Source organism: Vulpes vulpes, chromosome 1, assembly GCF_048418805.1.
Source record: "Vulpes vulpes isolate BD-2025 chromosome 1, VulVul3, whole genome shotgun sequence".
Lineage (NCBI taxonomy): Eukaryota > Metazoa > Chordata > Mammalia > Carnivora > Canidae > Vulpes > Vulpes vulpes.
In genome coordinates this window covers 131,190,582-131,206,209 of record NC_132780.1, presented here as the reverse complement: position 1 = coordinate 131,206,209, position 15,628 = coordinate 131,190,582, and the positions used below count along the sequence as shown (strand labels likewise).

Genomic DNA, 15,628 nt, shown 5'->3' with positions numbered 1-15,628 from the left:
CTGGAATCAAAAGAAGAGTAAAATAAATAAATAAATAAATAAATAAATAAATAAATAAAATATTAAGTGTGTTTAGCAGGTCAAATAAAACTGAGAGCTGTAGTTGTGTTGCCCTGATTATAGGTGGTACCACAAGCTTGGTGGAGATGAACAAAGGTACAGAATAGTTGTTACTTAACTTTAAGATTCAGCCTATTATTTTAACTAATAGCTCCACATGCAGATCTCATTTAACTTTTGTGTCTTTATTTATTTTTTATTTATTTTTTGAAGTTTTATTTATTTATTCATGAAAGACACAGAGAGAGAGAGGCAGAGACACAAGCAGAGGGCGAAGCAGGCCTCATACACGCACCCCAATGTGGGACTTGATTCCAGGACTCCACGATCATGCCCTGGACTGAAGGCAGGTGCTCAACTGATGAGCCACCCAGGCATCCCTAACTGATCTGTTTTTTTGTTTTTTGTTTTTTGTTTTTTTTTTGCTGATCTGTTTTTAAAGCCAACCAGAATAGATTTGTCAGTCAATATTTGAAGCAGGAGAGGAGAAAATGCGATTATCTTTACTGTATTCTAGGTGCTTGAGTGACATTTTTTTCCTTCTAGGCTTTGAAGATAATAAATAGAGATACAAATAGAAACATGTTTAGAGGCCTAAGATCCTATCGAATAGGCTAATTTGTAACTACTTTTAAATTTAACATATGATAAACAATTCTGTGACTAAATGTCCTTCTAAAACATTGTTTTGAAAGTCTATATATATAATCGTGCTATGATTCATTTATTTAGTCCTTTAAATTGTGTACACTGGTGGGAATTAATTGAAAGTACCGTTAGCATCTTTATTGAACCCCTGGCCTTCCCCTACAATGGAACATGGGCAGCCATTTATTTAGCATACACTTGCTCTGCCCCCCACAACTGAGACACCGGAAATTTGCTTTTTGGATATGAGTCACCTCAAGAGAGAAATTCCATATTATGATATTGTCAGTGAATTGTCAGCCAAGTAAGCCCAAAGCGCATCTTTCATAAGCCTCTTACTGCTACAGTCTCTTAAGCCACACTTCCGTGCCTCATTTCAAAGTGTGAACAAATAACCAATGAAGAGAAGATATTTTAGGGAAATCCACCAATGTGATAAAGAAGGGCTCAATGAACAAAGAGGGAAAAAATGACCTGAGAGGTAAGGCAATACTTAATGCAATATACAGGTAGAAGATGGCAAATCAAACCTTTGAGTTTTGTATGTTTTTTGCTCTTATAAGTAATTTTTTTCTCTAACAGTCTTAGTGGCTTGATCTGCCAGAGGCAAGTGATGCTATGTCACATCACTGGCCCATTGTCTGGAGAGTATTTAATGATTTAACTCAAACACAGCCTCAGTGATGTTTTTTTAAGCAACATTCCATCTTTGGTTATGCCTTGTTCTAGTAACCACTTCCTTCAGCCAATGCAACCCTCCGCCCCTCTATGAGCCAGGCTTGCGATTAGAAAAGTCACTCAGTCTTTGTTCCTCTTGTGCTAAGTGTCCAGGCTGCTACTTTTATGTATTCACTTCCAACTGAAGCCTTTCTTCCCAACTTCTTATAGTAGGTTTTGATTTGCAACATTTTTAGGCTGATCTACAACATAATAATTTGCCACAAGTATGAAGAATATAGGTAATAATTTTGAAGTAATATCAGTACAAGGCATAGGACAGAGTACCCAGAATTGAACATGACATCCAACAAGGTAGTCTTTTTATAAGATGCTTTCAAAATAATCACAATTGATGTGATCAATATAAAATCAAGGTAGTATGACAGTGAAAGGAAAGCCCATGTTCTGGATTTAGAACAAGAAAGAAACAGAGGCCAGGGCAAAAGGACCCTGCTTTGAAGAATGGGGTGAAGGGTGGACAGGGAGGATTGATATGGTCTAAAGTCGAGACACATACCCTAGCTGCTAATTTAGCATCATCATCAACTTGAATGTTTTCACAAGATCCTGTCTTACAGCTTATGATAATTCTAAGGCAAAAGAAAATGAGGATCATTTCACGTGAGACTGGTCCATGAGAAACCACTAAAAGGGTTATATTCTAATTTAAATTTTCCCCATCATTTTTGGCTTGATTATAAATTCAATTTATTTTGGATTGCTAATACATGTTCATGATTAAAAAAAATTGCTACAAAGGTTCAACACAGTAGAAGGTTTCTTTCTCAGAAAACAAACATACAGCCATTATGTGTCTCTGAGGAAGTAAGTACTGCTAGTACTTAATGCTTATCCTTCCCGAAATATTCTAAACATGTGGAAGCAAAATCCATCTATCTCCATCTCTCATTTGTGCAGGTCTTCATTGTTAACACACATCATAATGTAGCATGTAATTCACTTTTTGCAACTGAGAGAGAGGCTTTTGTATTAGAACATTGATATCTGCCTCATTTTGAAAGGAGCCACTTAGTAGTCTGACAGAAATGTAATTGACCAGTTTTCATTTTGTCTATATAAATGCATTTCTTGATAAGCTTCATGGGAGTATTGTGTCAGCATAAAGTTGGAGTGGAGCTTAGACAGCAGGAGTACACAGATCATGGGAGAGCTAGAGGGCCCCAGAAACTTGGAGGTCCCTAACGGACCTCTAATGCACTCCTAACACATCACTATGAGTATCTACAAACTTTAGAAATAGGAAAAAAGAAATAAGTTTGGGGCACATTAATAAATTTGGCCAATTTAGCAACCTGACCGTTGGCAAATTTGTTCCTCAGTAAACTGGATTTCGGTGGATTGGGTTCATCAGACTAACCTGGATCCTTTCTGGATGGTAAAAGGTAATGTACAGATCCTCTGAAAAGTCCTCCAGGCTGCTTCCAAGGTCACTTTATGAATGGACATGCATGTAATGGTACTCCTCTGCTTAAATTCCCTCTATTTTTTCCTGTCGTACTGTAAGGAAAACCAAGACAACTTTGAATGGTGCTGTCATCAAACCTCACAAGGACCAGGGTAACTGAATCCCACCTTTGTTCACACCAAACCATATACTTTGAGTGTCCTTCCCAACCCCTGCACTCATGTAAGCCTTTTCGCCTGAAATAAACATAGCCCTTCATCTGCTGAGCCATCACCTCCTCTAAGAATCACACCTGAAAAGCTTGGCTTTCAACTCTCTCATTACCTCTCCACCATCAAGTCTCCATCTTCAACTTAAAAAACTATTATTCATGAATTAAAATTAATCCACAAATAATCATCATCTAGTCCTATGTTGCCAATGCTTTCCAAGAGAAAAAAAATAACTAACTGAACCAAAGGGCACCATTTTCATTTTATAGTTTTAAGAGTCCCTTGAACCTTCAGCACTTTGGGTCCTGCCTTTAGTCAGCTGTATTTCACATTGCCCTTCAGTGGCTGTTGCAAACTTTTCCCTTTTATTTTTCTCCACATACGTCTCCCCTCCAATGTGTGAACTCTTAGAAGGTAGGATCCATGTATTTGCACCTATGAAACCTAGGACCTTATCTTTGTAGGTGTATAAAAAATATTAAGTGATAGTACTCAGCATATGAGATCTGTTGGATGTTGAGGAAGAGAGACAGAACTACTGGAAATGAAACTACATAAATGTATGTGTCAGAGCTCAGGCACAGGGGGACTAGTGATCATGAAGGTGAGGAATAGAGGGCACTCGGGCATGTGGCATAGGATGGGGCTTTTAGACAATTGTCAGAAGTAACAATAAGAAGCCAGTTTCTCCTCCTCTCAGTCAAGCCTAGATGAGTGCCATAATGGTACATGCAGCTCACAAAGCTGTATTCACTGTCTTCTTTTTCAGTCAGTTTGTATTGAGACTCTGTTTTGCACTCAAGTTTCCACATTTGTGAGCACACTGAGAGGAGGACCAGATTCTGAGGACTTGAAATTACAGCTGAAATGGTAGTTCTGTGCAGTTGTATTCATGTATTTCAGAGAGGGAACGTGTAGCCGATGCAAAGTTAAATACATCTACTATACTTCCTGTTCCCTTTCTCTTCATTATGATGAGGTAAGAGGCAGGGATTCAGAACTATATACTCAGAAGTATAATGATTCTGTCATCTGAAGAGAGATGAGACATCACGAGAAGAATTTTCTGTCTTTGTTAATGATGTTAAGACAATGAGCTCACTACTATTATATTAGAAACTATTTTGTATGTATCTCAGCATAGTTTACAGAGGACTTGAATAAATTATACCTACGTTCATGATGGTGTTCCAGTGAGGTGTTTATTCTATCTACAAATAAGGAAAACTAAATCTTTATAGAGTTGAAAGGTTTATCCATGGCCAACCTGCTACTGATTTCATTCCTTGACCAGATTCCTAGGATGTGATTTGAAAGAGATAACTATGCTAAGAACAGGGGTCTACTGCATATGTGTGATGGAAAATTCATATTTTGGGATGTAAGAGTACCTTTACAAAGATTTGGAAAAACTTAGGGATAATTGCTGGATAAATTTTTATTGAAAGGGAAATAATATTGTGGGGCAGTATTTCTAATTAGATTACTACTGTCACAGAATATTTCAGAATATACATTATATTATTATTATTTTTGTAAAAGATTTTATTTATTTATTCATGATAGACGTCGAGAGAGAGAGGCAGAGACACAGGCAGAGGGAGAAGCAGGCTCCCTGCCAGGAGCCCGACGTGGGACTCGATCCGGGACTCCAGAATCATGCCCTGGGCCAAAGGCAGGAGCTAAACCGCTGAGCAACCCAGGGATCCCTACATTATTTTTTAATTCCTGAATTAAATGCATGTAGGATCCCAGATGGCCCTACTGGTCACAAGGTGATTGTTATTATTATGTTCACAATTAACTCCACTGACAAAGCATAGGTTCCAAGAGATGCTGATCAGGGACGATGATTTCTCTCTGAACGTCCACAAAGAAAGAGTCCATAGCTTTTATCTTCCATCCTGAGGGAACAGAGGATGTCCCCTAGGGAGAGTCTCTTTACCGGAACCTTGACCTATTTCATGACTATTTCTTGATCTCATCTTCTAACCACATGGGATACACACTGCCTTCATCCTAAGTGCCCACATCCACCTGATGTGGTACCCAGAGGCGGTACCTCAGATAAGGCCCTGAATCAGGTGTCTGAGTTGCCTTCCCCTCAGGGCAGTTGGGCAATGGCTACCCTGGGTAATGGGGTAAGCTATGAGTAGCACAGAGAGCTCTAGAGAATGTAGAGAATGTTGACTGGCTCAGGGGGAAGCAGCTGACAGAAGCCTGAGCCAGAGCCTTTCAGATGAGGTTTTAGCCAATCAGATAAAGCATTCTAAGCTGACACTTTTGTTGCTTGTTGAAAAGCTTGGGTGAAGAGGCCTGTGAGACTGGGCAATCCCCAGGTCTGACATGGCCTCTACCACACAGCACCACAAGAGAGTGGAGAGAATTTCCCCTTAGGACAAGAGCAGAGAGTTCTCTATTTATTCTGAGGGACCTGAGGTGAGGGTTGGAGGGACTAATATACCTTCCAGGTCCCCTTTCGACCATTCTTCCTTGCCCCTCAACCCTATTCCAGTTCTGATTTTGATGCTCCTTCTTTCTGCTTCTAATGCCACCATAGAAACCCTCCTTATTCCAGCATTACCCTGATCCTAAGTACACCGCTGCTAGTGAAAGCCCAGGGACTAAGTCTCAGGAGATTAGAACCACCCACCTAATCTAGAATATTGGAATGACTCATTGCTTTCATGTGCCACTAGTGGAAACTTCTTGGGTCTTTGCTGTACTTCTTTTTACCTGGTAAACTCCTTCTATTCGGCTTTCAGATAATGGCCTCTCTTATGAATGAAAACCTAAATACAGGAAAAAGACGGGAGGAGGGAGAAAAGGAAGGGAGATACATATGGTTTTGTTTATTAACATTTGCCACACGTTGTTCTAATTGCTCTATGACCATTTAGCCCTGAGGCTAGTCCTGGGCAAGAGGAGCCTGATAAATAATAGATTTGCTATAAAAACATGTCGATACTTCTGCCATTCGAGGTTTGATAACTTTGGGCTGGCACAGTAAGTGCCACATCTATACACAGTGTGTGACTCTAACATATGCTCCTTCATTAACATCATTCAGGACCCAGAAAATGCTTCTCCACATCTTTTGCTCTCTGTCCTTGAAATGAAAGGTGATTGTGTGTGAATGCTGGGAATGTGTATGGATTGCATCTTTGCTGATATCAGAGGAACCTGCATAAAAGTGAACTTGACTTTCAAATACTTTCAGTCAAAAGCACAAATGTAAAAGATCCTTGCATAATGAAGAATCACTTGCCCACAGGGCTGGGTGTCACCACTTTTTTTCCTTGTTATCTTGCTCCGCATATTTTTTTAAAAGATTTTTATTTATTTATTCATGAGAGACATAGAGAGAGAGGCAGAGACACAGGCAGTGGGAGAAGCAGGCTCCAGGCAGGGAACCCGACATGGGACTGGACCCTGGATCTCCAGGATCCTGCACTGGGCTGAAGGCGGCGCCAAACCGCTGAAGCAGTGGGGCTGCCCTCTTGCTCTGCATATTCACCTGGAATTCCCAACAGTTAGCATGTGGCAGCTGAGGAACACTTTGCAATATTAAACAAGTCCTATTCCTCTTAAGTTCGTATATATAATGATCCGGATATACGATGCAGGCAACGTGATCCACATTTTACCAAGAGAAAGAAGCCTGAGGCAAAAAGAGTCTCAGTAATTTGCTCTCATAAAGCCTATTCATGGTAAAATTGCAATTCAAAACCATTTCCTCCTAAGAACTATGCTGTTCCCAGCGTGACCGAAGGCTCCTCAGAGTGTCTAAGACAATCGAAGTGAACACCTCCGTGACAATACTTTTCTCTTCCCTGAAATATGATCCCACTTTTTTACTAAAAATCAAAGGTATAAGAACTAAATAATGCAAAATTTCACAAAGATGTCTACTCTCGAGTCATTTTCTGTTCAGTTTCTTAAACCCCTAAGGCATTCGATCTTTAGGTCTTCTATCACTAGGAGAAATCTTCACCTCAAGTGTTCATCTAGTGTAATTGGATGAAGACACAGCGCCAGGCGCTGGGCTGAGAACCTGCATAACGACTGTCTGCCCGGAGACAGGTGAGGTGCTTCAGCTCCGGCGCCGATTGGTTCCCTCCCTGGGAACTCTCCAATCCTACTATGGATGGAAGCTTTCACAGATTTTTATTCTCTGAAGTGAGTACTTCAGAGCCACCAGGCAGGAGCTGTGTTGACTGCCACCTTTTTCTTCTGTTCTCAGTGATGTCTGGGAGGATGACTCTGTGCATCCCCCGAGGCTTCTGGACAGCAGCTGTGATGATGATCCTGGTGGTGCTGAGCATCCCAGGGGCTGAGGGCAGAGACTCTCCACGTAAGTGCAGGACACCTGCTCCCCAGAGCCACTGCTCTGGGGAACAGGCTCTGAGGGACCTTTTGGTGGGAGTGTGGAAGGTTCTATGATCTCAGAATATAGACTTTTATCACAGTTTCCTCTCTTTGGGGAAGGGAGCTCTGTTACATTCTCATGTCCACCTCTAAGGATGAGATGAGGACATCCCCATCCTGTGGGCTCAGTCCTAATGGGGTAGAGGAAACAAAGTGTGCATCTGCAGTGACTGACGGGACAAAGTGACATTGGAGTTATCTTTGAAAGTAACAATTTGTCCAAAGAAGACACAGTAGAATTTCTTATTTCTGGGTCCCCCAAGACTTTGTCTAGGCTATGCACAATGGGATTGTATGTTGTGGAGACATAGGGCAGAAACAGTCTCTGTCATCTTAGGCTTTGGTACAAAGGACTCTATGTTCTACTGGATTCTGAGTGGAGTGCACATGGGCATGAACTCTTGGTGTATGAGTGACGCTGACTGGGTGGCCACAGACAGGGAGTCTTAACTTCAAGTGTCACTAGTTTATGGTCAGATAGTAGCTCGCGTGGCATTGGGAGACTTGAGATGATGGTGGACTGAATGTAGGAGGAAGGAGAAAGTAAGGAAGGGAAATAGCACATACTGAGGAACGGTTTCAGCGATCGGGTTAGGATCTTACTATAAGTTCTCTTGGATCTTCCTAACACCCCTTTGTGTAGGTTTTATGACTTCCGTTTTACAAATTATACTTATGATAGGAAATACCCTGTTTAGTAACCTACTCAAGCTGGTCATTGGCACAGGTTAACTGGAATCTATTTTATCTATCTGAAAAGCCTGTTCTTTCTGTGAATAAAATGTTTCTTTCTAGGACTTGGAAGGTGTGGGTTCCTTCTAGCCCTGCAGGAGTGAGTAGACCTCACACTGCAGGGGCTGGGCGGGGGTGACAGAAACTCAGAGTTAACCCAGGCCTTGGAAGAAAGGCCTTTTGCTGGGGACCAGTAGAGTATGCTTGTCAGGAGGAAGTCGAGCTCAATTCTGGACCTTTCTGCACATTCCCTTGAACTCTTGTGCTAATGGGGACACTTGTTTGCCTCTGAGGTTCCTGGAGTCCACAGTGAATGGGGTATCTTGTGGGCGTGTCCTGATCCCAGTGCAAGTCGGGATGTAGGATCCACCTGACTGCCCTGTTTAGCTCAGTTGTGAGGCTCAGGCCGGGCTCGGGGGTGCCAGGGCTTGCCCTTGGAGAGGGGCTTTCCTGCCTCCCTTCCCTGGATGAAGGCAGGTCTGGAAGCTCTCCAGGAGGGCGGGCAGGCCTGGGAGAGAGGGTGCTCAGGGCCGGGTTGACAGGCATCAGAGCCCCGAGGCCTTCAGGTTTCTCGGGCCCTAGCCGGGCCCCCGATGCCTGCCAGGGCGGTGGCCGGTGCTTGCGCTGAGCGGTGGAGGCCTGACTGACCCGGCGTCTCCCCGCAGAGGATTTCGTGTACCAGTTTAAGGGCGAGTGCTATTTCACCAACGGGACGGAGCGGGTGCGGGCTCTGACTAAACACATCTATAACCGGGAGGAGTACGTGCGCTTCGACAGCGACGTGGGGGAGTTCCGGGCGGTCACGGAGCTCGGGCGGCCCGACGCTGAGTACTGGAACGGGCAGAAGGACGTGGTGGACCGGGTACGGGCCGAGGTGGACACGGTGTGCAGACACAACTACGGGGTGGAAGAGAGCTTCACGGTGCTGCGGCGAGGTGAGCGCACCGTCCTCCCCCCACGGGCTCCCCACCCAGGTCCCCTCGCGGGGACCCCCGGCCTACGTGCGCACAGGGAGGCAGGGCGCGTCCCCCGCGAGGGGCCAGAGCTGGGGGACTGAGCCCGGCCCTCTGCCTTCTCAGCACACATGGGTGGGTCCGTTCGGGGTGGGGGGAGCAGCGCTTCCCAGGCTCATGCCCCCACTCCACGCACCCCATGTCGCGCCCTGAGACCCCTTGCTTCCTCCCTCCCCACCTTTCCTAAGCGAGGCCCCTGAGCACCCCCAGCCCCTCCCCGGGCTCCTGCAGTGACCTGTCCCTGGGTCCACAGGTGGGACGCTCAGTGAGCTGCATGCACACAGCTGGTAAGTAAGGCAGAGTCGTCACACGCCGAGTTTTGACTCTGGTTCAAATTATTAGTCATCTTAATTCTGTTTTCCGTAATGGCTGTCACTGGGCCTGGATATTTGTGAGGCGAGGCCCTGCCTAGTGTGTGACACAGGGACGGGCAGGTCCTGTGAGTGCAAACCCTCGCGAAATTGATGAGTAAGTGCACTCAGCTGCACATCCACTTAGGCTCAAGCAAAATAGCAGAGGAAATAAGACTTAAAAACGGACCCTATTATTATTCTTTTCTGCTTTGTTTAATGCTTTAAAGTAAACTTAGTGACTTGGATCTTACTTAATGACCTAGGACTTGTGAATGCAAAGAAGAAAGTGTTAACTAGAAATATAAACTATTTGTGAAAGGCGGTGTGAGGCAGAATTTTAATTTCTTAGAAATTCTCAACACATGCCAGTATAAAAAGAGCTGAAGTTTTGGAGTCAATCAATCGATGCTACTAAGTTATTGAAGAAGATTTGTCTCAGGTTTCCTTTGGCCTAAGCCCTGCATATCCTGTTCCCCCTGGGTCACCTCCTCAGGGCATCACCATCCACTTCAGGGGTAGACACCCTTTCTGGAAGTTAATTGTAGCCATTTAATACCTATCTATTCTAGAAAAGTACCTTACCACCCACCGTCTATATTGGGCCATTTCATTTCACAACTAACCACCTTGCATGTTAGGGATTAGCAGCCACTTTATCTGTCAGTAGGGATGGAGGGAAAGCAGTCCAGATTTATTATTTTTATTTTTGAAAATGTTATAAATAGTGGCCTGTGTAATGTAGCGATCTACAATTTAAAAATGCTTCATTTTATCGATTAATATCAACAGAATAGCTTTCCTAGAATGATTGCTATTATTTCTTCAGACTCTGAAAAGTAAGCTGACTCCCGTGTTCATGCAAACTAATAAGGTGGCCAAGCTGAGATCCGAATCCAAGACTTGGAATCCAGAGATCTTTCCATGCTGGTACCAAGGGAGGACTTTTCTCCATGGGGAGACTTGCTGTGTAGTCTCACATCTCATTGTCTTTTGTCTTTTGTCTGTTACTCCCCTCAGTGGAACCGACAGTGACCATCTCCCCGTCCAGGACAGAGGTCCTGAACCACCACAATCTGCTGGTCTGCGCAGTGACAGATTTCTATCCAGGCCAGATCAAAGTCCGGTGGTTTCGGAATGACCAGGAGCAGACAGCTGGTGTCGTGTCCACTCCACTTATTAGGAATGGGGACTGGACCTTCCAGATCCTTGTGATGCTGGAGATGACTCCCCAGCGAGGAGATGTCTACACTTGCCATGTGGAGCACGCCAGCCTCCAGAGCCCCATCACAGTGCAGTGGCGTAAGGAGAAGTTTGTTTCCTGTCCTGATGAGCCCCACAGACAGAGGGCAGAGCTTCCTCTAGCCCATCCCATTCTATTTGTTATCCTTGATGTCACTACTGAGGTGGAAATCACAGGAGATTCGAGTACCTCTTGTCCCATGGCAGGGGCATCAGGAGAATCTTGATCTCATGGTCTTTCTAGATACTAGAGAGATCATTCTCCATACCTTGGCCCCACAACGCAGCCCTGTAGCTCTGAAGGGTTTACTGCCCTGGCTGCTGACTGGGCCTTGGTGTTTGAGGTTATGGATGTGTCTGGAGGAGCAGGTTTCAGCCTCCCTCCTTCCCCCCACATACCCACTGTGTGCAAGGATCTAATGGTGGGTCCTTCCCTCTCCTGGGGGTGGTCAGGTTCACCAGGTACCTCCACCTCCGGTACCTCAGACAGGACTTCAGGCTTCCCAAAGGGACCCTGTGGGGTGTGGGGACAACTCTGACTCTCAGGCTCTGCTCTCCAGGGGCACAGTCTGAATCTGCCCAGAGCAAAATGCTGAGTGGCATTGGCGGCTTCGTGCTGGGGCTAATCTTCCTTGGGCTTGGCCTTATCATCCGTCACAGGAGCCAGAAAGGTAAGGCATTCTGGGGAAATGAGGGAGATGGGCTATGCCTGAGACCTTTTGTTCAGGGGGAGGGGGGGTTGGCTCTGTCTCTAGATTAGCTCTTTCCTTCTGACTCTGAAAGGAAGGAGGCTGGGCTGGTGGTGGAAGGAGAGGGAACCACCTAGGGGGAAACTCTGGAATCTGATTTATTGGTTGAAAAGGAGCCCTACCACAGAGGTAACAGGTGGAGCATATTCTAGGGCTTCCTTGTAGTTCATCACTGGCTCCCTGGCTCCTTTCTGAAAGTTTCTTTCTGTAAGAGGGTCAGAGCATCTGCTTCCCTTCCTTCTGGTGACAGTGTCATTGATTTTGGGAGATTTTAGCTTAGGGCAGTTAAGGTCTTGGAGTGGATGAGTGGGGAGAAAGTAAAACTCAATTAAGTTGCTTATCTCACCTCCATATGGGGTGAGGGAGAAGGTGGCTATTTGTGTAATGAGACCCTTTGTTTTTTTCTGTATCACTTCCTTTTGTAGGATCTCGGGAGTCTCCCCCGGCAGGTACTGTTTCTGCTCTGATTCAGTGGGGTTGTAGGGACAGGTGAAAGGGGGAAGAGCATGAGGTGAGTGTACCTGGGCACAATGGTCTCAGTTCATGGCCTATTCCCTGCTACAGAGATCAAGAGTTAGGGGGGAAGATTGCCCAGTTTGTGTAGGCAGATCCAGAGTTGTTCCCTGGAACCAAGCCATAACGTTGGTGCTATCTGTCTGTGAAACTCGGAACCAGAGCCACATCTTGGGTGTTAGACACCAGGATGATGCCCGCTTTGTCTTATGTGTTGGTGGCTGCTGCCTGTGTGAATTTACATGTGAAAGGCCACTAGTGGTGCAAAGATGGTGAGTTATTATGTTTACTAAAAGGACTGACACATTTGTATATCCCCTTCAAGGACAAGAGCTGCTCCACTGCCTCCCACACATCTGTGTGCAGCTGGAGTGCCATGTTCTCCTTAGTTGGTTTCACCTTTACAGAAATATTGGGGGAGGTGATGACTACCTGCCCTGGCCCTCAGCTTTCTCTGGTGCTGCAGTGGCCCTGAGAGGAGGGGAGAGGGTTCATCTCTCAGAGTCTCCTCTGCTGATCACTCTCTTTTCTACAGGGCTCCTGCACTGATGCCTGAGGATACCGGGGATTCCATCCTTTGTAGTGTCTGTCTGTCCCTGCCCAGAATTCCCAGCTGCCTGACAGACTGTCCCCCACATAGATCAGAGTCCTACATGACTCTGAGGACTCTTGAGGATCTGGGTGTGATTCTGCTTCCTGCATTGACCTGTGTGCTCCCTGCTACAGGATCTACTCAAGCCTCAAGGAATTTTCCTGTTCCCATTCTTTTTCACAGATTGTGCAAGAGAAGCACATTGAAGCCATTTACCTGAAGATAGAGATTTTATCATAATTAAATGTGATTATGAGTTCTCTGTACCCTGAGTCTTCTTAACTGGGTGGAGGCAGGAAACCAGTGCAGAATGAAAGGGTCATATTGCTCCTTGAAGGGAGACTGGAGGCATCTGGGGGTGCCAAATGTAGAGCAGGCGGGGGAGATGGAGATGGAAAATCAATTCAATAGTCACGTCCTTCCTGGATATTGACTATTGTTCAGTGCAATGGCCTAAGGAGGTGCTGGCCTTTCTTTAGGTTTGCTGAGTATTGCGCATGTAAGCTTACAGTGGAAGTATCCTGGCATGGGTAATAGTGGCCCCCGGTGTCTCTGAAAACCACAGTGACATTTCAAATAGATCTTGGCAAGTCACACTGATCAAGGTCCATTTTTATTTTTGAAAAAGTGTAACTAGCAATATAAGTACTATATTTTGTTTCACATAATAGATACCGAATTCAAATGTACTCTGTTTATGTTACAAGGAAGTCTGAGGTCAAGTTGATTTCAGAAGTTACTAGATCCAGACATTTGATGAGATGTTCATCTCTCTCTCTTTTTCATTATATTTCCATGTGTGCACCTATTTTTCTTCTTTTTTTTTTAAATTTTTATTTATTTATGATAGTCACAGAGAGAGAGAGAGGCAGAGACACAGGCAGAGGGAGAAGCAGGCTCCATGCACCGGGAGCCCGATGTGGGATTCAATCCCGGGTCTCCAGGATCGCGCCCTGGGCCAAAGGCAGGCGCCAAACCGCTACGCCACCCAGGGATCCCTGCACCTATTTTTCTATGTGTCTCTCCTTGTCCCTTTATATAATACTTGACGTATTTCTTTTATACCTGGAAGTGTGTACGTCTTAATCCTCTTGGCTTATTTTGCCTATCCTCCATCCATCTGCCCTGTGACAACCATGAGTTTGTTCTCTGTATTTATGAGTCTGTTTCTGTTTTTTGTGTGTTTGCTCATTTGTTTTGTTCTTTAGATTCCACACATAAGTGAAATCATATGGCATTTGTCTTTCGTTGTCTCATTTCACTTAATATAATATCTTCCAGATTCATCCGTGTTGTTGCAGATGCTAAGATTGAATATTCTTATGGTAGAGTAATATTGCATTGTATTTATGCCACATCTTCTTTATCTATTCACATATCAGTGGACACTAGGGCTGCTTCTGTATCTTGACTGTTGTGAATAATGGTGTAATCAACACAGGGTTTCTGGACATCTTTTTGTGTCTGTCTTTGCCTCTCTGTCTCTGTTGTGTCTCTCACTCTTTCATTGCGTCTCTGCCTGTCTCTCTACTAACTACACCTTTGCCATTATCTATTGGGATCTCTCTGATTCTTTTTGCATCACTCTTTATTGTCTGCACATATCTCTTCAAATCAGTATTTTGTATTCCTTGGTAAATACCTAGTAGTGCAATTGCTAGATCCTAGTGTAGTTCTGCTTTTAACCTTTTGAGAAACATCCATACTGCTTTCCAGAGCAGCAACACCAGTGTGCACTCCCACCAACAATGTAAGAGAGTTCCCCCTTCTCCCCAAGTGTGCCAATATTTTTTGTTTATGTTGTTAATTGCAGCCATTTTGACTCTTGTGAGGTGGTATCTCATTGTGGTTTTGACTTATATTTCCCTGATGGCAAGTGGTATTGAGCATTTTGTCATGTGTCTGTTCACCATCTGGATGTCTTCTTTGGAAAAACGTCTATGCATGACTTCTCTTTTTTGAACTGGGTTATTTGTGTTCTGAGTGTTCAGTTTGTAAGTTCTTTATGGATTTTGGTTACTAATTCCTTATCAGATATGTCATTTGCAAATATCTTCTCCCACTGCATAGGCTGCCTTTTAGTTTTGTGGATTGTTTCCTTTGCTGTGCAGAAACTTCTTATTTTTGCTGGAGTCCTTTGTGTTTTCTATATAGAATATCATGTCATCTGCAAATAGTAAAAGTTTGATTTCTCCCTAGGTGAATTGGATGCCTTTATTTCTTTTTGTTGTCTGATTGCTGAGGTTAGGACTTCTAGTACTATGTTGAACAACAGTGGTGAGAGTGGACATCCTTGTCTTGTTTCTGACAAGAAACATCATTGAAGATTATATTAAACGTGGTGTTTTTGTCTATGGCCTTTATTATGTTGAGGTATGTTCTCACTGACCCGACTGTGGTGAGGGTTTTTTTTTTTTTATCATGTGTGGATGTCATACTTATTAAATGCTTTCTCTGTTTCTTTCGAGAAGGTCATATATTTCTTATATTCTCTTTTAGTTTTTTTTTTTTTAAAGATTCTTCTTATTTATTCATGAGAGACACACACACAGAGAGAGACAGAGACATAGGCAGAATGAGAAGCAGGCTCCTTACAGGGAGCCCAATGTGGGACTCGGTCCTGGACCGGGATCACACCCTGAGGTAAAGGCAGCAGCTCAACTGCTGAGCCCCCCAGGCATCCCTTCTCTTTTATTAATGTAGTGTATCATGATGATTGATTTGTGAATATTGAACCAGCCTTGCAGCCCAGAAATAGATCTCACTCTAGCATGGTGAATATACTGTTGGATTTGGTGTGCTAGTGTTTTATTGTATTTTTTTACTGAAAAATTTTCATCCAGGCTTATCGGGAATATTAGACTATAGTTCTCTCTCTTACTGGAGTCTTTATCTGGTTTCAGAATCAAGGTAATGTCGGCCTCTCAGAATGAATTTGAAGTC

The 15,628-nt window shown here is 44.1% G+C and overlaps 1 protein-coding gene across 1 annotated transcript; it reads left to right on the top strand.

Annotated features, from left to right (window-relative positions):
• Nucleotides 1–7,224: 7,224 nt before the first annotated feature.
• LOC112913861 (SLA class II histocompatibility antigen, DQ haplotype C beta chain-like) lies at nt 7,225–12,951 on the top strand. The gene is made up of 6 exons (XM_025990659.2): nt 7,225–7,420; nt 8,892–9,161; nt 10,610–10,891; nt 11,392–11,502; nt 12,006–12,029; nt 12,629–12,951. The coding sequence occupies exons 1-6, from the start codon at nt 7,312–7,314 to the stop codon at nt 12,640–12,642; spliced, it is 810 nt and encodes a 269-aa protein (XP_025846444.2). The 5' UTR covers nt 7,225–7,311; the 3' UTR covers nt 12,643–12,951.
• Nucleotides 12,952–15,628: the final 2,677 nt, after the last annotated feature.

What these genes read in the sequence shown, in the direction of transcription:
- LOC112913861 (XM_025990659.2), top strand. Translation starts at nt 7,312, where the DNA reads ATGTCTGGGAGGATGACTCTGTGCATCCCCCGAGGCTTCTGGACAGCA. An exon ending in CCCCATCACAGTGCAGTGGC is followed by an intron (nt 10,892 to 11,391) that starts GTAAGGAGAAGT and finishes TCTGCTCTCCAG; the next exon opens with GGGCACAGTCTGAATCTGCC. An exon ending in CCGTCACAGGAGCCAGAAAG is followed by an intron (nt 11,503 to 12,005) that starts GTAAGGCATTCT and finishes TTCCTTTTGTAG; the next exon opens with GATCTCGGGAGTCTCCCCCG.